We start from the raw sequence: 24,973 nt of genomic DNA on the forward strand, positions 1-24,973 counted from the left end.
GCCAAGGATGTTTTTCCCAATTTAGAAAAAACATAGTCCCTTTCCCTCCGTCTGTCATTAATATCATCCATCTATTTATTGACTCTACGTAGAAAGCTGGTTGTTGCACTAAAATTGCAAGAGAAATCTTGTCTTTGCCACCGAAGAGCTTATAAGAGGAATGCAAATTTTTTTTAAAGGCTCTCTTTGGATAGGAGAGGCCTTAGAGAGCATCTGTCAATGGGGCTAAAGTGGTCGGGATCCATCCACATCTGCGAAGGGCCTCTGGGATGGATAGGTGCCTCACCTCTGTGTATTGCTAGAGCTTCACTCAGGGCCTGGAACAGGGAGGGTCCCCAAGCCTTAGTTTCCTCTCTTGCGTTAATAATAACTCAGAACTATTGGGAGTACCAATGAGGTAACGTCTGAGGACGCACTTTGTAAACAGTAAATTATGTAATTGGTCCCCACTCCAAACACCAATGCATTTTGTGACATGTTTGAGAAGTAACTGAGGTAATGTAGTTAAATCACAAGCATTTGATAAATTGCAGAGCTACACAAATAAGAATTTTTGTTATCACCTAGTTCTGCTCCTTCATTTTAAAGATATGGTGACTTGTTAGCATCAGCCAGAGAGCTCTACTAGATCCCAGGATGAGGATTTTGACCCCATCTTGTGGTTCACAAACTTAGTATTTTCTCTGTGTGACTGAATGAAACGAATGGTCTGGAATGGAGACAGGAACAGGTACATGCAGGATCCACGCGTCACCTGTAGAGGACGGTTAAATTGGATTGGTAGTCATTGTTCACAGGCAAGTCTGGGAGCTGGACTAACCAGGCTTGAAGATGCAGACATTTGGCTCTGGGCTGGGATCCACTAGCCTCGTTGGATAAAGCGAGCCCCTCCTTTGCCTTCTCTGGTGAGCACACCACTGCCAAGTTGGCATTGTGCTCGTGTTCTTAATTTTTCTTCTAAGAGCAGGACACTTATTATCCCCATTTAGTGGGTAAGGAAACTGAGGTGCAAAGAGGTTAAGAAATTTGCCTAGAGTCACACAACCTGTAAGGGGTAGAGTCGTGATTCAGGCCAGATCTGTCTGTCCCAGAGAATTGATCCACCCTATTGTGAACGCCCTCACCACCATCAGTGCACACCCACAGAAAGCATCTCAATGAAGCAGAAATCTTTGTAACAAAAATGTTCTGACCTATTTACACAAACCTGTTTCAGGTATCACAGATACTTGAGGAGGGAGTTTTCCATTTTCCTTAGATGTTAAAAAGGACCCTATTTTATAATTCACCAACATCTCAATCTAGGTTAACCCAGGATTAATTATATCCAGATTTATATTTTCTGGATCATATAAGCTCATGTCAGTTGGGAAATGCCATAGATGATTTTGTTGTGTTGGATGTTTTGGAGTGAGGAGCAGAAATCTTGAGTCCTCTAATGGTATTTCAGTGTTTGTCTGAATGCTAACACTCAGCGGGTAGATTTCTGTTTGCCTTCTCTTTGGGGGCCTTTCCTTCCTTCTGCTCCCTCGAACAGCCTGGTTGTGCTTTGAATTCTCTTTCTTTATTTGTGAGCAGTTTCTGAAGTAGATTTATGACTCTTTGAACTTAGTAAGATGTTCTTTAGACAAAGGGGGAGGGTAAAGGAAATATGACATTGGACAATAGCTTCTACAAGTGATGGAGAATGGAAAACTTTCACTTAGATGGATAGCTATTGCCTGAACTTTAAGATGTTCTTTAAAATATCCAGAAGCTGCTAACAGCCCAGGTCACATTGAGCCTTTTCTCTCGATCCACGGTAGCGTGGCAGTTCCTCATGAAGGCCGCGTACCTCTCAGCCTAATGTAATAATCTCCTTGTAAGAAAATTCTGCTCGAGGGCTCAGAATGGCGATGCTTTAGGCCTTTTCCACAGACTCAGTCAATCAGGAAATGTTTACAGAGTGCCCACTGTGGGCTCAACACCATAAATTTAACCTTGTGTAGAATTTACACATGAGGACTGAATTAGAAGGGCATAAACCAGAATCCCCAACAGAGATTAAAGGGATATGAATCATCACTTTTATGTATCGATGAGACCGGCAAATTTTCTGGTTATGAAAGGGTATTTGCAAAATGTCAAGGGGGGAAATGGTACGATTTTTAGGACCTGGAGGGTATGGGCCCCCCAATGAAGATTCTATTCCAAGCAGGCTGTACAAAACTGCCTGGATGCCATCGAGGGCTTATGGTGATGTTCAAATGGTGAATGACAATGGCTGTCCAGCATCCCAAGGGTCAGGTTACATGTAGCCAAGTAAATGCTTCTCAACACCTCCTGCTTGCAAGTCAGTCCCTCAGTGCTCCGGCCCAGCACGCAAGGGTGGCGTATGTGTGGTGCTGTCTTCCAGGCTGACCTCTGGCACTCCCCTTGTAAGTAAAGCCCTGAAGCTTCATTCCCCAATGACTCACTTCCACTGCTCCCAAACTGGTCCCTCTTGCCCCGCCTGCCAGTCTCCTAATTGTCCTGCATTCTCCGGCCTTGGCTCAGCCTGTGAGCCCAGCCTGATGTCTGCACCCAGCCCTCCTCCTCACCTTCCCTTCTGTTCCATCTCTTCCCATGGTCACCCAGCTATCTGGGTCCACCTCCTCCTTCTTTCTGCCTCCTCTGGTTGAATTCCTCTAGTATTTATAAGAGATACTTCAAGATTTCATGCTTGATTATACATGGATTTGCACTGTTTTCTAATAATTTCATGGATGCCATGTATTATACTTCTTTCATAGCCCCCACAGAGCTTAGAATGAAGTGATGCCTTTGGGCTCCCTGGGGAGCGGGGTGGAATGTCAGAAGAGGGTTGTAGGTTTGCAAAACCTTCCCCTCCAGTGGTATTGACACTCTTCTTGAGGGGATTCTGTCTTCTTCATTTACAAACCACTGCTTTATCCGTGAGGGTGCTCCCAACTTATGCCGTTAAATTAATTTTTTGTAAATGGGATCACTTTGTTTCCCAGTTATAGAGAAGCATTTCTCTCCTTTCTGATGAAAAATCTTCCTTGATGGTTGGTTCCTCACCTCCCATGAGACTGATGATTGGCACCACGTATGCATCAGGAAAGCCCGGCAAAGGAAGAACTCCTGTACAGTGAGCTAGTGGCTGAGCCTCTGCTTCCTGTGAGATGTACCAGCCTTATGTCGTGGAGTATTGTATGGAGCTCTTATGCTGCCTTGGGCGGAGGTGAACTGGGGGTGGACTCGGAGCAAACGCCTGCCTGAAAACTGGAGGAGGAGGGCTGCTGGGAACCAGGGGTGGCAGTTGGGACTTGCCCTCAGCCTTTAAAGCAGGCTGAGAAAACTTGCTTCCCAAGTGGGAGGGGAGAGGAAGAGAGGTCTAGATCAACAATTGATGTTTGTGTTGGATGGATGGGGAGACAGGAACATTGAGGGTGTGAGCCTACGTCTGTCTGTTTACTTGGAGAAGCAATCTATTTAGCTAAGACCCCAAAATGTATCAACCCCGAGGGCTGCCCTTTCCATCTTACAGCTTTTGAGTTTTTATTTTTCTAGATTTTCAATGTCCTCAGTAGAAGGATCTGATAAAGCCAAGTTCAGGACTGCCTGGAGACCAATTCCCATCCTCTTCATGTGTTTAAAATTCCCTACCTGTTGCTTTAAAACTAATATTTTTCTAATCTTGAAATATTTAATAAGGCAGCTTTTATCTAAAAAGCTCAAAGCATTTTACAAACCTTATCTTGAGTATATTTGTGAGTATTTTATAGTTATAAAGCTTTTTTTACCTACATAATTTCATCAACTTCTTTCTCTCCATAACCTGTAATGTAACCTCTTTACCATTTTATAGAAGAAAAAGCGAACTTTCATAAAATTTAGATAGTTCACCCAAGTCACTTGCCAGAACCTGAACTCAAACCCAGGTCCTCTGATTCTAAGATCTGTGTTTTTCAGCTATACCACATGGGCTCTTTTAGGATAGCCTTCAAAATTCTCAGAGAGGGCAAGTGACCTGCCCAGAGCTGCACAGCACAGCATGGTCAGAGGGAAGAATAACTCCAGATGCCATTGGAAGCAAGATGTATGGAGACACAAATGGGGTCCCCTCCTTCTTGTACTTCCAGAATCCAGCATCTCTGAGTCCTTCCACTTGGGTTGCGACATAGAAGTTGGGGGAGAGGCTCTGTTTAGCTCTCAGAATCATTGGGACTGATGGTAGAGGCTGGGTAGGGGCTCCGTGGAGGCCGGTGTTGGGGCTGGCTTGTCAGCGCCAAAGGGTGACTATCTCACAATCCCCTTTCCTTCATTTTTAGCCCAAGGGCCTGAGTCCTTCATATTTGTCTGCTTTTGGCTAGTGGAGTTTGTCTTTTAAGACTTGGGCACTTGTTACGTGGTATACATGTGACCTCTAGGCCTGCTGCTCCAAGCTGGCAGGAGATCCTGTTTCTACTTACAGCGTCCGAGGTATTTATAAAACAGAAATAAGTAAAGCATGCCTTAAAATGCCATGCACACTGTATACTCTTGTCCCCAGAACCTTCTCTTGGTCTCGGAAGGACAAGGAGCCCAGAACCTTTCCTACTTTCTAGAGCAAGCCTGAAGGGAGCTGTGCCTGCCACAACCAGCAGAATTCATCATCAGAGAGTCGCAGAGCTGGAAGAGGCTGAAGAGCGGGGAGCTCAGCCCTGCCCAGCTGCCTGAGTGGGCAGAAGTGTCTCTCCCTTGGGGAGGGGCCAGGGACTTGCCCTGTTGGTTGGGGCTCCTCACAGATCTGCTTCTTGGTGTCTGCCACGGGGAGGGGCAACTGGCAGAGTTACAGTGGGTGGGCCGCGCACGTTAATGTTCTCATTATGGGCCCAGAAGTGTGTTTATTAGCCAAGTGCTGTGCTCGGGTCTGGCACTGGGAAACAGTGGTCAGGAATGGGGACTCACAATTATTTTTATTTTCTCTTTAATTGAAGGGAGCTGTGAGCCCTTTTCTGTTGCAGCTCAAGGTGAAACTTTCTTCTTTGCTTGTGAGTTCCATGGGGTCAGTAGTTCTTCAGTCACGGGCTGTGCCAGTCTTGCCCTCCCGCCCCATCCCCAGAAGATGTTTGTAGACGTAGAAGACTGGGTGGGATCCGTACTGTTCCCAGGAATGCCACGGAAATTTCTTTTGTATGGTAAATCTGGAGATGCTCTTCTCTTTGGTTGTATTTATCTCTTAAAAAGTCCAGTAAACTGGGCACTTGAGTTTGTTGGGTTCTAGAAAACTGAGATTTTGCTTTTCATATTACAGAATTTAATCATGGTATAATTTTTTTAATACAATGTTAGGGCTATCCCCTTTCTGCATTAAAGTGCCTATCCCCTTAGAAAATTCTAGGATCCCCATAGAGGAAACACCTGACTTATGATTTTTGGTTTGTTCTCAGGTGTGGATTGAATGATTTCTTGATGGTAGAGAAAACAGTTTTGCTTGTGATTTGACTAAGTGCCTTACCCATTGTCCTCTAGTAGAAAGTCCAGTCGGCCCTCGGTATCTGCAGGTTACGCATCTGTGGATTCAGCCAACCTCGGATGGAAAGGCTTATGATGGCTGCGTCTGTACTGAACATGTACAGACTTTTTTTTCTTGTCATTATTCCCTAAACAATACAGTATAACAACTATTTACATGGATTTACATTGTATTAGGTATTATAGGTAATCTAGAGATGATTTAAAGTATACGGGAGGATGCGCATATGTTATATGCAAACACTGCACCATTTATATAAGGGTCTTGAGCATCCGCAGATTTTGGTATCCGCAGGGGTCCTGGAACCAATCCCTCACGGGTACTGAGGGACGGCTGTAATACTCTTTCAGCAGAGCTGTTTGCCAACAGCTTAAGGCCAGCTTCTTTCAGTATTTTAGTTAGGGCACGTAAAAGTGCTCAATTAAATGTGTGCGCTTAACTGGTGATGCAATCTTCAGCTATTTTTAGTTTAGTGACTTTCTTTTATGAAAGCTCGTGGGTTAGTAGCCATTCCTGACATTTAAATGTGAAGTTCACATTTTCTTGCATAGAGTAACTCTCCTCTTACTAGGAACCTGTAGGACATTTCCTGGAATTTCAGCAGGTTGAGTGTGTGACCTTATGACTTTGTGGAAGAATACGGTTAAATAAAACTGTTTGAACATGAGTGAGTCTGCACAAAAAGGCAATTTCAAGGTCTTAATTTTGGCCACCACTGAGAACGTTAACATAAATGTATTTATCTGTAAATTCCTTCCCTTCTCATTTACCAAAGTGTGTGTGACTTCAGACAACCCCCTCACCTTGGAGGACCTGGTTTGTAAGAGGAGGGACTAGATCACCGAGGGGCTTTCTCCTTCCTTGCTACTTCAGTCTCCCTGCCGCCAGCCACTTCCCAGCACCGTAACCTGGTCCCGACCTCCCAGGGCCGCTCCCTTGTTTGATCTGCTGAAGGAAAACATCTAGGTACTCAGTGTTTGATGTTCAAATATAAATAAATAGATAAATGTCTCTGAGTGTCTCTTGAAAACAGCATTGGCCCTGTCATTGCCAGCTCTCCATCATTTTGGGCTTGAGGTGGTGGTGGTGGGGAGAAGGGGGATTTTAAAACCTGCTTATGCTGAAGACTCATCCAATAGAACTCTCCTTGGGAGAAAGACACACGGGCCTAGAAAAAGGCTGACGGATTGGAATGACGTGAGGTTTTTGTCAGCAGTGTACTGTGGCCTTCTGCCATCCTTTTGATACTACTCACAGGGCAGTTTTGAGACTTACTGTGCTGGCCTACAGTTTTATTTCAGGACATTGAAGAGGTTTGCTAGGAGAGCTGGGCCAGGCAAGAGTGGATTTACCTGCAGGAAGGAGGTGTGGGTGAGGGGGCAGCCTTTCGGGGGGAAGGAGGGACCCCTTGGCAGGAGAGAAAGGGTGTGTGTGTGTCAGGAGAAGGGGGTCTGGACTGTGCACTCGCAGAACCACTTAGCACAGAAACAAGATCACATCTTGCAACTCTTAGTGGAACTTGATGATGAACGCATTATCCAGTGATTTATTGAGTCTAACATGGTTCTGTGTTAGAAGAATCGAGAATGTGTTCTGGGATTAGTTTTAAACTTGTTGGAGGAGGCCCAAGCAGTCCATCAGCTAGTTATTTCATTGTTGATGAGGGCTCTGTGTCAGTTAGGAGGTATTTTTTTGTGGTGATTTCTGTCTGTTGGATTGGGGAGTTTACTGAGGCAGAATGGAGGAGGGTTTAGTAGCAGTGATGGTAGAGCTAATATTTGGTGGCACTTACTGTCTGCCAGGGGTTGTTTTAAAATACTCTCTATGTGTTAACACGTTCAGTTTGCAGGCAGGCCCAGAGGGGTTAAGAAACTTGCCCAAGGACAAACACCGTAACTGGTGGGCCAGGATTTGACACTGGGCTTTCTTACTCCAGGGCCTGAACCTAAACAAAATCCACATCCACAACCAGATTGGAAGTGGAAGAGAGAAATTCTTTAGGAGTTTGGTTTGGGTTTCCTTGAGAGGTGTTTGCCGTGGGACTCCTGTAAGTACTGAAGCTTGTTTGCAGGTCCAGTTTGTTTGGGTTGCAAGGAACAGAGACCGCCCCCCCCCCGCCGCCGCCCATGTCTCTGTCTCTGGCTCCCTCACTTTACTGATAATCAGCAAGAGAGGAAAGGATGGTCTGACAGCTGAATCATGGAGGCAAAGAAGCCAAGCCAGTAGATATTTGTTCCCAGAATACAGTTTTTACTGTGTTAACTAGTAGCCTGTGAGCGTTCATGTCGGTTAGCTGGCTATGGTCTGAATTGGTTGGAGCTTGTCTGGGTAACCAGGGATCTTTCAAAAGAATGTGGCACGAAGTCTCTTCAGCCTCTAAAGGACGGGCATGTGGAACCCCTGAGTCACCAGAGAAAATTGGGGCATATTCTCTCACAGGTCTGGAGGCTTGAAGTCTGAAATCAAGGTGTCAGCAAAGTTGGTTCCTTCTTGAGGGCTCTGAAGGAAGTCTGTTCTATGCCTCCTCCTAGCTTCTCATGGTTGCTGGCAATCCTTGGCGTTCCTTGGCTTGGAGATGCATCGTTCCATTCTCTATGTCCATCTTCATATGGCCTCCTCCTCTGTGTGTCTGTGTCTCTGTGTCCAAATTTCCCTGTTCTTACAAGGACACCAGTCATGGGGTCAGGGCCCACTCTAACCGGTATGACCCCATCTTAACTTGATTACATCTGCCAAGACCCTATTTCCAAATAAGGTCACATTCACAGGTTCTAGGTGGACATGAATTTTGGGGGGACACTATTCACCCGACTACGCCAGGTAATGAGTTTTCTGTGTTTGAGGTCTCTGCTCGGTTTTTTCTTTCTTTCTTCACTGTAAGTTTTGTGTTGTCAGTAAAGATTGATATTCCACAGCTGAAATCATCACTCATTCATGCAGATGGAATGAATATGATGGAATTATCAGCATAAATGGCACAGCTGAAAATATATAACTGTTCAACTTATTCGAAGGAAGAACAAAGACCCTGAGGGTTGTTTTTATGAATTTTGTTGTTTAATGGTCTACGAAGTAGGCTGGAAAACAGGGCTGTGTTCTGTCACAGAGCACAGCGAGTTTTCCCTATGCTCTTTAGCCAAGGACTACACTTTTATCCCTAGAATCTCAGAAATTTTTAGTTGAAAGAGGCCTTTGGCATTATCTACTTCTAATCTAACTCTCCCATTTTACAGATGAGGTCTTTAGGGCCCAGAAAGGTTAAGTGACTTGTTCAGGTCACCAGCTAGTAAGGGTCAGAGTTGGCACTAGGACCCAAGTCTCAGAACCCCCAGACCGGAGCTTCACGAGCGCAGTGGGCCTGTCTCTTGCTGCGTCTGTGCCTCCATCTTAAAATAATGCTCTTAGCCATGGGAGAGCAGTGAGTAACCCAGGTCCTCCCGCTGGTGGAAATACCTGTCAAACAGGACTGAAAGTTCCTTATCTGTTGGGCATTCGGCAGCATCTTGGGTTTCTTTGTTAATGTGGAGACCACACACAAAATTTTAACTATCATTCACAGCACCTAGTCCCGCTCATATAATGACTGTGATGTGAGCAGGGGAGGAGTGGGCTCACCAACTGAGGAAGGACTGATAGGCTGCACAGTGAGCCCAGCCCGTCCCCGAGATGGAGGTGGGGTGGGGGTGGGGAGATGCTTCCTTTCCATCTTCCACATACCCAGCCCTCCAGCCATGCTGTGTGACTTCTTTTCCCCATCTAGGGGAATGCCTGATGTTCATTTGAACTGGATTTCACCTGCCTAGAAAAGGGAGAGGGGACACACAAAAGAGTACAGTGAAAGCTAAGTTTGTTATGTCTGGAACAAGTTCAGAATATTAGTATTTAGTGGCAGGTCAAACTTGGAAAGAGAGAAAGAACACTGTAAAATAAAATGCAGCAAGATAAGTTAAAATGAATGTCAAGGGGCACCGGCCCCGTGGCTTAGCGGTTAAGTGAGCGCTCCACTGCTGGCGGCCCAGGTTCCCTTCCAGGCGCGCACTGACGCACCGCTTGTCGGGCCATCCTGAGGCGGCGTCCAACATACAGCAACTAGAGGGATGTGCAACTGTGACGTACAGCTATCTACTGGGGCTTTGGGGAGAAAAGGGGAAAAAAAGGAGGAGGATTGGCAATAGATGTTAGCTCAGGGTCAGTCTTCCTCAGCAAAAAGAGGAGGATTGGCGTGGATGTTAGCTCAGGGCTAATCTTTCTCACAAAAGAAAAAAAAAAAGAATGTCAAGAGTTTTGTTCTAAAATGTCCAGTTAATTCCTGGTTTAATACATATATATATGCACACATATGTATTTATATGTGCATATTAAGTATGTATTTATATATACATACATGTAATACATGCATACTGTATACACACACGCACACTTACACACACTTCTTCTAAATCCTGTACTTCACTGAGGCCCAAATCTGGCTGCTCTATAAGTCTTTCCCCAGTTAATTTTTTCTTGGACTAATTATTCTGTCTCCAAGTTTCTAAAGTATAGATAGCCTTAACATAAATTTCTTTTTCTCTAGTTAAAGTGAGAATTCTACTTAGTTGCTGTCCTACACAATGCTTAGCATAGCGCCGGGCACACAGTAGGTCATCATGATGGTCCTTAGGCCACTGAAGAGCAAAGGAGGTGGCCCTAGGGACATGCAGTAGAACTTTCCTGCTCCTCAAGACTTCAGGTTCAAGTTGGATCAAGGCTGCATCTTTGGACCATAATAGTTACAGTCCTCTCATAGGAGTGCCTGCAGTGAATTGAATTTGACTTTAAACCCTTGGCCTTTTTTTCGAGGTTAACAAAATTAATTCTCTACTGCATTTGCTATTAAAAAAAAGTGGTGGGAGGACATTGCCTATCACATCACTCAAGGTCCCCTTATGTAAAGTCTTGCAGAGGTTTTTTTTTATGAGTCTGTGCCAGAGAAGCCCTGTTCCCTGAGTATCAGTCATGCTTCCTGGGATAAGGGCAGAATACATGTGTGCTCTCTTTCCATTTTGGGGAACCAGGGGTCTGACTGGGTCTCCCTTTTCCCCCCGGCAGTCAGAAAGCTAAGATACATTCTAGGCTTAATCACATACATAATTGTTGTGGATGTTGACATAGGTATTTTCCTTGTATAGAGTTTCTTAATTTCTTCTTAGATTTTGTTAGTTGCTATTTTAAAGGTTTTTTTCTAATAAAAAAGTTTATTATCATTATGAGTTTTAGAAAAGAAAAAAGAAGAATTGTGTATACTCAACCCAGTGATTGTAGCATCCGTAAAGATTTGGGTCGATAATATTTCCTTCTATGTCATTAGAAATTGCAGACTAAAAGAGTCTAGAAAGAACAGTGGCTTAAACATGCACAGGTTTATTGTCTCACGTAAAACAAATCCTGAGATAGGTGGTCTAGGTATGATATGGTGGCTCCATGAAATCATCAGGGACCCCAGGCTTCTGTCTCTCTACTCGGCTGTCTTCTTTTGTTTTTAATTTTTTTTTAATTGAAGTATAATTGACATACAATATTATTAGTTTTAGGTATACAACATAAGGATTCAATATTTTTATCCATTTCGAAATGATCACCGTGATAAGTCTAGTTACCATCTGTCAGCATACAAAGTTATTACAGTATTGTTGACTATATTCCCTATGCTGTACAATACATCCTCATGACTTATTTATTTTATGACTGGGAGTTTGTACCTCTTAATCCCCTTCACCTATTTCTCCCGTAGCAAACTCCCTTCCCCTCCCCTCTGACAATGACCAGTTTATCTCTGTATCTATGAGTCTGTTTCTGTTTTGTTTTGTTTGCTCGTTTGTTTTGTTTTTTAGATTCCACATATAAGTGAAATCATATGGTATTTGTCTTTCTCTGTCTGACTTATTTCACTTAGCATAATACCCTCTAGGTCCATCCATGTTGTCACAAATGGTAAGATTTCATTCTGTTTTATGGCTGAGTAATATTCCATTGTATATGTACCACATCTTCTTTATCCATTCATCTATTGATGGACGCTTAAGTGGCTTCAATATCTTGGCTGTTGTGAATAATACTGCAATGAACATAGGGGTGCATATATCTTTTCAAATTAGTGTTTTCATTTTCTTCGTATATATACCCAGAAGTGGAATTGCTAGATCATAGGGTAGTTTTATTGTTAATTTTTTGAGAAATCTCCATACTGTTTTCCATAGTGGCTGCACCAGTTTACATTTCCACCAATAGTGTATTAGGGTTCCCTTTTCTCCACATCCTTGCCAACACTTGTAATTTCTTGTCTTTTTGATAATAGCCATTCTGATAGGTGTGAGGTGATATCTCATTGTGGTTTTGATTTGCATTTCCCCGATGATTAGTGGTGTTGAGCATCTCTGCTGTCCTCTTAATAGGGCTCCTAGAATGACCTCAAGGTCACTTCATGGCCCAAGATGGCTGTTGGAGTTGCAGCCATGTTGTCTTCATTCCAGGGATGCAGGAAGGAAAAAGGGCAGAAGAAGAGTTAACTCCCTGCCTTTTAAGGAGCCTTCACAGAAATCAGACCAGCGCTTCCAGAAATGGCCAGAATTTAGTCACATGGACTCGCCTACCCGCACAGGCAGCTGGGATCTGTAGTTTTTTCCAGCTAGGCACATTTTCCAGGTTTCTGTTATAAGTAAGAGGAAGAGACTTATTCGGAAGCAATCAGCAGTCTGCCATGTTTCTGAATCTTTCTCTATTCAGTGTTTTATTGAAGCTATCTCAAATAGTTTGTAGAAAGAGTCAAGGTGTAAATAAACATCAACGTAAATAACAATAAAGAAAACAGTACTACGTCTTGTTATTTGCCACTCTGCCTTTCCATAATTTTTTGTATGAATTCATCATTTATACATATACTGAAAGTATATGTTTTGAATATTCAGTTCATATGGACTTATCCAGGGCTAGAAGGGATCTTACACATGTTTCTTTAAGGGTTGCGTATTCAGATGCCTACAGGGACCACTCAGGTACCATAAATGAGTAAGTAGGCTAGGGGTCAGTGTTGAAGACAATGATAGGGAGAGGTGGGGACTGTGGCATCCTGGAGAGAGCATGCCCTGGCTGACGGGGGCAGCAGCTGTTCAGCTCTGTTCATTGTTGCCATGTGAGAATGCTGGCTGGCTTCAGGTTGCCAATCTTCTGATTCTTTTTTTCAAGAGAAATCAGAAATCCAGATTTTTATCTGAAATCTCCTGGTGTTTATAACTTGGCAGCTAATAAATTCAGTTTTTAAAAATGCCAATTCTATACAGAACCTGAAATATAATGATGTATACCTGAAATTGACACAATGTTATAAACCAATGTGATCTCAATAAAATAATTTTTAAAAAATGCCAGCCAAATGCAATGTCATCCCGTGAGCTGCCCGTTTAGGATCTTTGATCTGGTCCAGCCTGTTTTTCAGTTGGCAGCCAAGCCCTGGAGAGGTCAAGTGGCCTGTGATGTGGCTGGAGACTTTGCTCTTTAGTGTCCACCTCAACAAAGCCTGGTCCTCTGTGGCTAATTTGTCTTAGAATATGAAGAGATAAGAAGGATTTGAGGTGGAACAAGACTACTCTGAAGGTTGAGTCTCCCTTCAGCTGGCTTTCATTTTCTTTTTAAATCATTTTGGTGTGGTGGAATCAGAGAGAACGGGGCTTGAATCCCCACTCTCCTGTTTTACAGGAGACTGTGTCACTTTGGGTAAGCCTCTGGTTTCTCATTTGTGTTTTCTGTACCATCCATTTTCTTGCTTGCTTCTCTCTCTTTCTCTACTGTCTCTGCTTTCAAGTGGCAGAGCATGGTGGCCAAGAGGCGGGTCTCTGGAGCCAGATATGAGTCCTGGTTTCTCTACTACTAGCTGTGTCACCTTGGGCCAGCCACTCACGTTTTCTATGCCTTAATTTCCTCATCTGTAAAATGGGGATAATAGCACCTGCCTCATAGGGCATGGTAAGGATTAAACGCTGTAGTGCATCTAAAGTATGAAGAACAGAGCCTGGCACGCAGCGCTGTGTAAACACTGGCTGTCTCTCCTCCACCCCTTCTCCTTTTTGTTTCCTCTGCTGCTTTAGAAGCCAGAGATCTCTAGCACAGTTGGCCTGGCTCTGGTTCCCTGTCTCACAGTGAGCATTGTTAGCTCCTGGTGCCCCCTGCAGCCAGCCTCCAGCCCCCAGTCTGGACCCAGACCTGACAGGCAACGTAGGTCCCCACCCATTATTTTCAGTTCTGGTGTTTCTGGCACCATGTTTTTGAGCCCATCTGTGTCCTTATACTTTTCTCAGCTCATATTGTTTCTGTCATTGCTGTACATTTGGAAGAGAAGGAATGAGTCAACTGATCACTGTTTTGACCTAAAGCCTTGCTAAGCTCTTGCACTGGTCACACAGAGATGATACCTGTCAGGCGTTTCTCAAGATGACATTACGAAGTAAAGGGGAAAAGCAGTGGGCGTTTGCTATAGCCAGAACTCTAAACACGGCAGATAACTTGTCCTGGAAACCAGAGGGGGCCTGTCAGTCTGGATTCACAAGGGCTTCCCCTGGCAGGTTTGTTCAAACAGCCGAGTGTGGCACACATGTTAATTAAAGAAATTACCTTTTTCCCTAAAGACTTGAAATGCAGAGAAACTTAGACTGTGCTTATATTTCAATTAAATTGCTTCTTTCTCATCCTTTAAAACATCACCATCCAATCTTTTCAGCTTTTAGGTTAATTGAATAAGAGATCTGACCTGACGGGCCCAGCTGTACAACTCTTCAAGGACGCTTAACATTCGCAGTAGAGAGGAACAGGGATATAGGTATGTATTGCCTGACTCTTGTTTTTGCTTCCCCTCCCCACCTCCCCTTATGGTAGTACGTAGTGAGTGGGAGTGGGGAGGGAAGGATTTATTTTATTTTTTTTAATTCAGTAAGTCTACTCTAGACGAACAAGGAAACTGGTCAAGCCACCTGCTGCATTCCTCTGTTCTCTTTCCAACAAAGGGGACGAGTGTCTGTTTCTGTTCCGTATCACCAATGTCATGTCAGAGAAACTTTGGAATTCCAGCGGGATCTTGTTTTCGGCCCTTCATTCACTAGAGTTAAAAATCCATATTAACGAGCTGCATCATTCTGGATATTTGTTTCTTGTCGGTTTGACCAGCATAAGTGGCAGGGCTCTGATGTGACGAGGGACCAGAGCTGCAGGTTATCCCGTGGAGCATCGTTGAGTGTGGTGCTGTATAATTTTTTAGGCCACAGACGCCTTAGAGAATCTGATTAAATCTGCAGGTGCTCTCCCTAGAAAACTGTACATACACACAAACTTTCACATACATTTCGGGGGTTCCTGGACCCTAGGATCCCATAGGGGACCCACAGACCCCAAGTTAAGAATCCTGTTTTAGGGGTTTATAAATAGCCAGCCTGTAGGGCAAATGGCCCCAGGAGTGAGGTGACATGTCCCCAGAAGTTAAGTTTTCAGGAAACTGTCAGCTCGTAAAAGTTCAAAGGTTGATGCAGCTGCAAGTATATTCTGAGGTTTAGCCTTGATTCTAAATTGTGTTGGATACACTTGTAAATGTTATTTTCTTGCCCTGCTGGTGGAAGGCTGGTTACAGCGCTGTGATCTCTGGTTGCCTTTCCCCACAGAGCTGGGAGCCCCTGTGCAAAGTCGTCTCAGCTTGTTTGGGTTCTGTATTTGCTAAAGTCACCTTGACTTTAGAAAAGGGTCTCTGAGTCCCCTCTGGCCTTGCTGTGGGTCTCAAGAGAGTTCATTCGGTTATGCCCCAAACACAGTTCTGGGAGGTTGTTTTGTCCTCCCTTTTCTGTCTGCGCTTCACTGTTGGCCACCAGAGCTCTCGTGCTGACTGTTTTTAGCAGAGGCTACTTGAAACCATTCCAGGGGAGGCTGTTGCCATAGCTACCTTGGCTCTGAGAGTTACCATTTTCTCCTTTTTGTTAGCTTGTGGTTTCCTGATTTTTAAGGTAACAGCTGATGTTCTGTTTTCCTACCAAGCAGCAAGGAAAGACTGGATCCGTGTTGCTGTTGCTTTTGTTGTTGTTGATGTTTGGTTTTATGTGTTTGGAGGAGTGTGTGTGTGTATATTTGCGCATTGTATATAAGGTAATGCTACCTCAAAAGATAAAATATTAGGCAAGCTTGGGGAAAGCCAGATATGCATACACTTTCTATACTCCAGTTTTTGATTTTGGGCTAAGAGTTGAATTTGGTGCACTTTCAGCCTAATTTTGGACTAATGGCAATAAGCACCTTTAGTGGGGAAAAAAATTGGCCAAGCTCCATTTTGCACTACCTGAAACCCCCAGGAGCAAGGACCACCACGACCTGGGCTGAGTCTGAACCTGACCAGCACCAGGGCTGCCTCCGAGGAGCAGATGGCTGGCTCAGGCCCAGGTTGCTTTATCTCATCCTGCTCTGGAAATTGAGGGGTGGGGCCACCAGGCAGTACAGCCACACCTGGGGGCAACAGCAGTCCATCCCACGTCTCTGTCTGAGGCTGTAAATGTGATTCTTACACACACCTGGCATACCAGCTGCGGATTAAATCTACAAAGAGCTTCAAGGCTACCTGTTAGGAATTGGAGTGTTACCTCCAGTCCAGCTCATGCCTCTCTGACTGGACTTCTTTCTCCCACTCTCAAAAGGGCGCTATTCTCACCATTTTCCAATTTGCTTATCTTAGAAGTGTTCGTGTATCAGCGCTCAGGACTGTGTTTGTGATTTGCGTTGTTGCCAGTCGGTTGGCAGCTGTAAGGTCCTGATGGGAATTAGCCTTGGTGGGCCCTGTGGACACATCTGATCGTGACGTCTCATCACTGGCCTTGTCTCTTTGTGGGCTCCGCACCCTCACTGTGCTTCTAAACCTAGACCTGTGCTTCTGCCCCCCAGATCAAGATGAACGCCATGCTGGAGACCTCCGAGCTCCCGGCCGTGTTTGACGGGGTGAAGCTGGCTGCGGTGGCCGCCGTGCTGTACGTGATCGTTCGGTGTTTGAATCTGAAGAGCCCCACAGCCCCGCCTGACCTCTACTTCCAGGACTCGGGGCTCTCACGCTTTCTGCTCAAGTCCTGTCCTCTTCTGACCAAAGAGTGAGTAGACCTCACACCCCCTGTATGCCGCCTGCTAATCTGTTTGGCTTGTTCAGTGTTCGAAGAACCTTCTGACATTGTGTCCTCAGGGCATCCATGTAAAATAGTGTCATTGGTGTTAAAATAGCCAGAATCTCAACAGAAGTCTGCTGTTGACTCCTGGAGTAAGGAGAAAGAATCAGATCTTTGTTGCTTGGAAACACCCCTTCCTCCACAGTATGGAGTCATCATCCATGACAAGGACTTTGCAGAAAACAGTAGTCATTTTCAGGTAGACACAGAAAACTTGGACAGTATTGTAGCTCTTTATCAAATGCTTTGTTGCCAGTTCTAGGACAGAGAAACCATCCTTACCCAAAATAATTAATAAGCAAAAAAGCACAGACTTATTAGTTGGGTATTCTCCATCTGCCTTATTGAAAAATGTATTGAACATTAGCTAAGAGAATGCTTCCATTCTGAGTGAACCAAGTTTCCCTGCATGAGCCCCAGGTCTGTATTTTGGAGGTGACAAGGGTGAACACTGCTTGTGATAGGGGAAACCATAGTGGAAAAGGGAATCTGCATTCCATGTCTCACATACTGTGTTCAAGAGGTGCATTGTTAACTTTTTCCCTAGTGATGTCTTCTGAATAACTGTGTCTTCCTTCAGGGCTCAGGCCAAGCCTCATGCCTGAAGCATCCCATTTTCTCCTGCGTCTGAATTCCTTCCTCCTTCCTCATCGTTGCTGCTTCACTCTGTTTGTGTCTCTTCAAGCTTATTCCATTCTGCCAGGTGTGCTTATTAGACAGAAGCTGCTTATTCACGCTGTGTTCCCTCCGCGCATGACCAACACTCGCTGGCGTCTCTAATACTCGGTGGACGGCAATAAAAGCTTTGCTCTCTATCTGGATGTAATCTCTCACCCCCTCTGTTGTGGTTGATGACACTGGGTCAATGATTCTCTCCTAAGAGCAAATGGCCAGCAGAGACATGGGAGAGTTCGGGTCCTTGCCTTGTCTTGTTTGACTGTCTAGTTAATTTTTACACGCTGTTAGCCAAGGGTGAAGAGCTGGGGGCTGTGGGTGTTTTGGGTGTTCATGTGCAGTTTTTTCGGAACACTGATGCCATGATCCATAAGTTACTATCAAGTCGAGAAAGACATAACTCTATCATGTTGCCTAATGCTTGTGGAGTGCCATGTACAATATAAACGTCATCATATGGAATTTGGGACTGCCCCTGCTGAGTGGACTTTATGTCACAGTAGGCTCCACAACCAGGCATTAGACAAGGTCATGGTGCTCTTATTAAGCTGTGTTTGAAAAATCTCCTCCCTGAAGGGGGTGCACAGAATCTGTATGCCTTTCAAATTGTCTGGCATTTTTCTTCAATACTTAATTTAGATAATTCTCTAATCTGGACTGGCCAGTTACATTTGCACCTACTTTCAGATTGAGTGGGACCCAGCTAGACCCGGCTCCTTGGCCATCTCATTTTCAGAGAGCTTTTGAAAACCAAGGTATTAAAAACTCTGTAAGTTTATGTGCAGATGAGGGCAAATTTCCACCCAACATTGGTTCCTGAGTAATTAGAGGAAGCCACGGAAAAGCTGCTATTGTCTAGTCTCCAAAAAAATATAGGGTTTGATTCCATACTGATTGTTCAGAGTGGGGGCAAAAAAGCTGATTATGGCAGGTTTTTTTTTTTACCTATTTTCTTGTTTTCCTTTAAAACATAACCCAGAGACATTAAAACCATGGTTTCTCTTGGCTTTTTTCCCTCTCTGGCGCACTTTCTCCGTGAGCCTATGGCGCTGGCCTGGTGCCACGTGACCTCTACTGAGATGGCCTCCACCCACCCTCCTGGTGTGGAAGTGTGTTCCTGGTCACAGTCTCCTTGGACCTCGTGGCCATCTACTCCCTATCCCAACACCACACCCCTGTGACTGACCAGTTGCTATGCTCCCTCCTGGTGAAACTCCAGTTAGGGACGGGTAGAGGTCAGCCTCAGTTACTTAGCTATGGTTTGAAGGTGAGTGTGAAGGGACAAGTTCCCCAGAAACTGTTTCCTTCCAAGACCCGTCCCTTTGATTATAGGACCAACCCTCTTAGAGCATATTGGAACAGTACTTAAGTAGCTAAATTCCAAACAACCAAGCTCTCTGACTTGAACATGACAAATGACTAAAGGGCAAAAGGATTCCCTTTTTTCCTTCCATCTTTTAACTAATCTCTTGTTTGTTATTTAGATTCTAATTTTAGGACTAACTGTATCCTGCGTTCATGTAACATATCACCAAAATGTTTTCACCTTACCCGCTTTTGTCCACGTTACTGCATTTTAAATTTATTGACTATCTCTCATAGATATTATGCCATTTAATCTTCTTAACAACTTTGAGGTCGGATTCATTTTCCCTCTCATTTTGAGGGAGAGGAAAACTGAACCCCAGTTTGTGCCTCAAGTCAGTTCCCTTCTCCCCCATGGGGAGGTGGACAGAGACTTTTCTCAGGGTGCAGGTGAGACGGAGAGGCAGAGAGCAGTACAGGCCAGCCCATGAGGAGAGCCTTTAGCAGGACTGGCCTCAGTCTATTCCCACGTAACCCTCTTTCTATTTTAATCACTTATCGGAAGCCGCTGTCCTTGATGTTCTTTCTCTGTGTCGCATTTCTGTAACAGCCTCCCATATATTTGAAGCTGAGGGCAGGAAACATGTCCGTTATGGGTAAAAGTGCTTCTCCTGGGACTTTGAAGATTTTTTTCCTGCCTGTCTGCAGCTTTCACAAATAATTGTCTAGGCTAGAAAGTTCAGTGAACTGATTTACAGCAAGCTGATGGTATTACTCAGTAACCCTGACTGAAAGCAGCCGGTTATTACGACTTCTGTGGGGAATCAGACCATATCCTCAGATGTTCTGGTATAGAAAAAGTTGTTGAAAGGTGAACATTGAAAACATGTTAGGAGAACAGAGATTTTTTTTCCCCCTTTCAGTATTAAAGTCTGTTTGAAGATGATCTATGCAAAGATGCATTAGAAATAAATCCTTTACTGTCTGGAGGGAAACTCTGCTTAGATTGGATGATGTTTCTTGTTCACTTAGCAACAGATCAATATTTACCTAATGATTCATTTTTTTGTTCTCAAGAAGTGTTTGCTTTCAGTGAAACAAGCAGACTAAAAGCTCAGTTCAGAATTATGAGAAAATCTAGATAATGATATAAATCTCCATTTTTTTCTGAATAAAAAATTTAATGCATATTCATTTTTTAGAAATGGCAGATAAAGTGAAGCACACAAAAATAATCTATAATTCTCCTTAGAGATGCACTGTTACTACTTTGGTGATCATCCCTGTGGGGTTTTTCTTGTAAAGATACTTCCCCCCGACAAAATCAGGGGGATAGATAGTGTTTGGTGACCTGCTTTAACACTCAGTATGCCATGGACATTTACCCACGCTGCTGCATATCTCCTAACATTTGATTTTTAACAGCTTCAGGATTCTATCAGCCATTCAGATTTCCTGATGGCTGTTGGCAGCAGTGGTGTAGAGAAAAAGCACCTTGAATTGAAATTTGGACTAGGATGCAAACCTGGGTCGTCTACTCCCAAACCAGTTGTGGAATCCTAGGACCCATCTGGTCCTTGGTTTCCTTCTACGTAAAATGAAACAGGCGCCTCTCCTGCAATGCCCTTCAGCACTAACATCCTCTGAGTCTAGTACCACTGCATTGTCACCAAGCATCAGAAAAATCCTCTTAGAGGAAGGACCCTGGGGAGGGGGGCCTAGCTACGAGGTAAGGACAGGAACCCAAAGAGAAGGGTTTTCTTGTATATCTGCCCTCTCTTGACTATTTCCATGCCCATGCTCTAGGATGAGCTGGCACTGGTTCCCTCGGGCTTTGTTTTTTTAAGGACGTTTTTGAGTTATTATTTACATATAGTAAAATGCACCAACTTTCAGGATCTTTTGCCTGTGTATTCACCTGTGTAACTACCATTCCCTTGGGCTTTTACAAGAGTGTCCCAAGTTACCTGTCTGCCTCTAACCCACCCATCTGTCACAATACCACTTGAATTGGCTTTCTCAAGCAGGCCAGCACCCAAGACACGCTTCAGTGTGACCCCAGCCTGCCTGTCCAGGCTCACCACTCATGGCGTTCTCCCATTGCCCATTGAGTGCATGCCCCCTGGCCTGTTACCTCCTGGCTGCCTCCAAATTCCTTCCTTTCTCTCTTCACTAAAATGCCTCTTATCCTGTAAGAGAAACTTAAATAGTATCTATTCCGAGAAACTTTCCCTGACTTCCTCCCGCTCCTCTTCAGTCAGAAGGAGCCCCTCTTCCACCTTCCTACCCATAGGTTTCCCCAGCATATTGCTTCTATGTCCATTTAGCACGTTCCACCTTGTTTTATGGGAATTTGTGTCTGTCTCTTTTCTTCATTGGTAGAGTTCATGTATCCCAAATCAAGAGCCATGCTCTTGACAAGACAGGACAGGATCCCTAGGGGTTCCAAACTGGCGTAATGCCATCCTGTCTCTTGTTTTCCATAGACAGGCGTAGGTGAGGGATGTTCCCATTTTGGTGAATGCCACGTGTGCTTGGGCAAAAGAAGACGCAGTGTCTACAGCTGAGAAAATCAGTGCTGCTCAGGGGCATTCCAGGGAACAGGGTGTACCTTTAGCTCTCACAAAGTTGTGTTTATTGGGAAGTCACTACTCTGTCTCTGAAAGAAGATGGATTGTTGTTTGGTCTTAAATTAAGTCAGGGCGACCCCAGGAATATGCATAAAAGCAGATTGCAGGCTCTACCCTTCCCCTGGGCCTAGCTGAAGTTTCCATCACCAGGTCCTGGTTAGAAAGCGGAGACAGGCGGCAGGTGCCATGTCTCTGGAAGCCTGTTATTAAAATTTATATATTCCCTGCGGGAAGCCAGGCTTCTGCTTCTTCACTCATTAGCAGGCTCGTCCGTGTGGGTTGTGGTATAACTACAGATGAAGGCATTCAGGAGGAGCGTGATGGAGTGCTTAGCTAAGAGACAAGCCTGACAAGAGACAAGCCTGAAAACAGATAGCTGGGGTGTTTTTTTTGGATGCAAAAGATACCTAGCAGCCCCTGCAGGGTCCAGAGAAAGGAAGCAGTGTGATCAAAACCACAACCACATGTTTGTGGGTCCTTTCTTCACCAGAGACAAAAATGCAATAGCTTTTTTCTGCAACCGGCTGCCACCTATATTAATAAGAAGTGGATGTTATTGTTCTCCATGGGTTTGAGAGATACCTGAAACTTGGGGATGAGGGCCACACCCATTCCAACACCAAGCCAAAAATAGTAGTTGACTCTCCTGTGCCATGGTGCCCTATCTGAGCATTTCCTCATAAGATAATAGTGGAAAGCCCATGATCTTTCCATAGATGGTAGTGGGTTCATCTTCTGGGGTTTTCCCGATTTCTCTCTTCACTCACGAGAGTACAAACTCCACATAGTAATCCTACTGAAATGCTGTTCTCATCATAATTAGTCTGTGTCTTTAGTTTCCTGCCAGTAGTTATCTGATAGTCTTGGTAAATGAACATTTGAGGATCTACTCTGAGGCATCGTTGTTAGGGGATATTAAAAAAGGGCCATTTCTAAAAACTTTCCTGTTGTGGAAATTTACTAGAAGCACTTTTTTTTTTGGTTTCTGCTTGAGTATGCTTCCTAATTATTTCTGATAAGGCAGAGCAAATCTACTTTTGATTTTTCTCAAACAATACCAATTCTCTCTCTATTGCTGTCATACATATTCACTTCCTAACAGTAAATACTCATTTTTCTTTTATTTACCCCAAATAAAAGCCTGGTTCTATATATAAAAATACTATATTTGTCATAGATATACAAGATATGCTATTTTTGTCCTAGTGTACCAAGGACATATTAAATAATTAGAAGTATTCTACAGAAAAGCACCAGTTCAAACCCCTCTGATAGCACATTCTAAGGAGTTATTTTCCAGATCTAAAGAGCATTGGACTCAGTATGTAAACCCCTCCTCCCCGTGCCATTTCCTTTCTTGCCTCCTTTTTATAAGGCTGTTTATCTGCGGTGGCAGCGCCAAAGGGGAAGTTAATGTGAGGGGCTTGGATATGGACAATTAATATTTTTCCAGTCTTACAATAAAATGCTATGCAAATACAACTTCACACAGTTCCTTCCAGTCAGACTGCCACCCCTAAGGCCCTTGTAGGTGGAAATTCTGGAGCCAGCACAGCTTGTTTAGTGAGTTAAAGTTGAAAAGAAATTTCATTATTTTGGGCTTAAATTTCTCTTAATTCCCTCTTGTTCACAGAGACATTCCAGATCAGATTTAGATCCTTTCCTTCTTGGCTGAACACAAAAGCTTTGTCCTTTTTGTAGGATAAACTCCTAATTGCTAAGAGCCTTAATTCCATTGACCTGATTTTACCCATTTTAAGAACTGAGCAAATATTTCCTTAGATGCTTGTGGTAAACCATTAACAACTGATAAGTGGATCTGTCCTGCTCCAATGCACTTATTATATAGGCTCCAGACCTTCAGAGCACATTTACCTGGAAACTTACGTCATAATCGAGTTCTTGAAAGATGAAAGTCTCAAAATCATCTTTATTGAGACTGAGTATTGATGGTTAGCATCAGTGAGGTCACATTTTCAGGTGACTTCATCTTAAAATTGCTTGTGTTTCTAATGAATTGTCCCAAACCAAAACTGTCAAGGTGAGAAAGTTGAATTGCTAACCTGGCATACTGTCTTCGGTTACTTACCAAACATCCCGGTTTTCCCAGGACTGATAGGTTTCTCAGAATCTGGGACTTTCAATGCTAAAACTGGGGAAGTCCCAGACACACAGGGATGCATTGCTCACCCTCTCTATAACTCAACCGCCTTCTGCCATCAGATGGTGAGGTTTTTATGAGTGGGTGTGCATTTGAGGGTGGGTGTGAAGTTTGCCAGTGGCCAGACTTAATTTAACTCTTGGATGTTGCCCACCTGCAGTGTCTCCGACCCAGCAGGTCATTTATCCAGGAGGCCAGCCAAGCCAGGAAGGAAAGTGTTATCATCTTTGAGGCCTCTTGTATTGAATTAAGATGACTCAGCTGAGTCTATCTCGAAATTCATCCGATTTCTCTAACCTAGGTACAGACTGTAGCTTCTTTTTAGAGACCATCCTTTTGCTCAGAAATTGCTAAAGGCTCTAAAAGATTCGAAGTCCAAAATATTCAAGACTCCCTTGATTTAGTTCAGGTGGAAGGAAGCCTATTTCCCATGTGCCATGTACTTCTTAAAGCACTCAGTTCCAGTTTCCAAAAATTTATGACCAACCTACTGCCCTATTCATCATGCCTGAATTTATTCTTCAGGGCTCTAATATATTAGTCTTCAAAAAAGCAAAAGAAGTGTGTGCTACGACTGATTTCATCACATCATGTCAAACCCAGCACATATGGGTAGGCAAGTGTGCCTTGGCTCACACTAGGCCCCGTCCCACTGCTGAGTCACCGTCTCTTTCAGTCTTTCCCAGACTAGGCTCCAGGGTCCGTCTTGGTCCACCACTTATCCTAAACTTTACTTAATTATACTTAAACCTAATTTACTTTACAGGACTTGCCTGGGATCAGATCTACTTCTATGGTCTTGCTCAATATGTAGCTGACTAAAACTTGGTCCAGTATCCAGGAGCAAGTAATGGACCTCGTTTTCTAGAAAATCTTAAATTTCCAAGTGTAGCCAACTTTTATCAGCTTCTTATGTTCTATTGATCCTTTAAATTCAGTGGTTCCCAATTTTTATCTCAAACTGTTCTATTTCTCCATCTGCTCCTCTGCATGTCTCCCTTCACTGTGATGGATACCACACGTCATACTACAAAACAACGTATACCGTATTGGTAAACTATAACTAAGACAGAAACTTGACTTTTACAGTGTATTCTAGAGGATGAGTAAGTATAATTTCTAAACTCTACTGCCACTGTTGCCGTCCAGCGGTGAGGAGAGTTGAGAGCTGACTGCAGTTTATGCTTCATCTTCGTCTGAAGCAGCAGTGTATGAAGCGACTGACTTTGGAAGTCCGGTCCTCTTCAGCAGCATCGAGAAAACCTTCCATGCAAATGGAGTCTGCTGGGGGGACTACATTTTAGGATCAGAATCTACTAGGTAGTATAATATTTGCCTGAGGAAAGCATTTTCCTGGGTTTGTAAGGAAATCTGCCCCTCCATGAAATTCTGGGAAGTGAAGCCGTTACGTATACAGAAAGCTATAATCCTTGACAAATGGATTTTTCACATGATTGAATGAGATGCCATCCCTGTTGCCACCCCAGAT

At 44.0% G+C, this 24,973-nt stretch overlaps 1 protein-coding gene across 2 annotated transcripts in view; it reads left to right on the forward strand.

Moving 5' to 3' along the window:
* Positions 1 to 24,973, forward strand: part of ABHD2 (abhydrolase domain containing 2, acylglycerol lipase) — a 102,372-nt gene that overhangs the window by 10,803 nt on the left and 66,596 nt on the right. For both annotated transcript variants that reach the window (XR_015551627.1, XM_004431937.3), the window contains exons 2-3: positions 14,250 to 14,348; positions 16,442 to 16,641. Coding sequence is in view for 1 of the 2 variants with exons in the window: in XM_004431937.3 (XP_004431994.1) it covers positions 16,448 to 16,641 (194 nt within the window). In the remaining variant the exon portion in view is untranslated. The remainder of the gene's footprint in view (positions 1 to 14,249; positions 14,349 to 16,441; positions 16,642 to 24,973) is intronic.

This window comes from Ceratotherium simum, chromosome 3 (assembly GCF_057802395.1).
Source record: "Ceratotherium simum simum isolate JZ-2026a chromosome 3, ASM5780239v1, whole genome shotgun sequence".
NCBI classification, from domain to species: domain Eukaryota; kingdom Metazoa; phylum Chordata; class Mammalia; order Perissodactyla; family Rhinocerotidae; genus Ceratotherium; species Ceratotherium simum.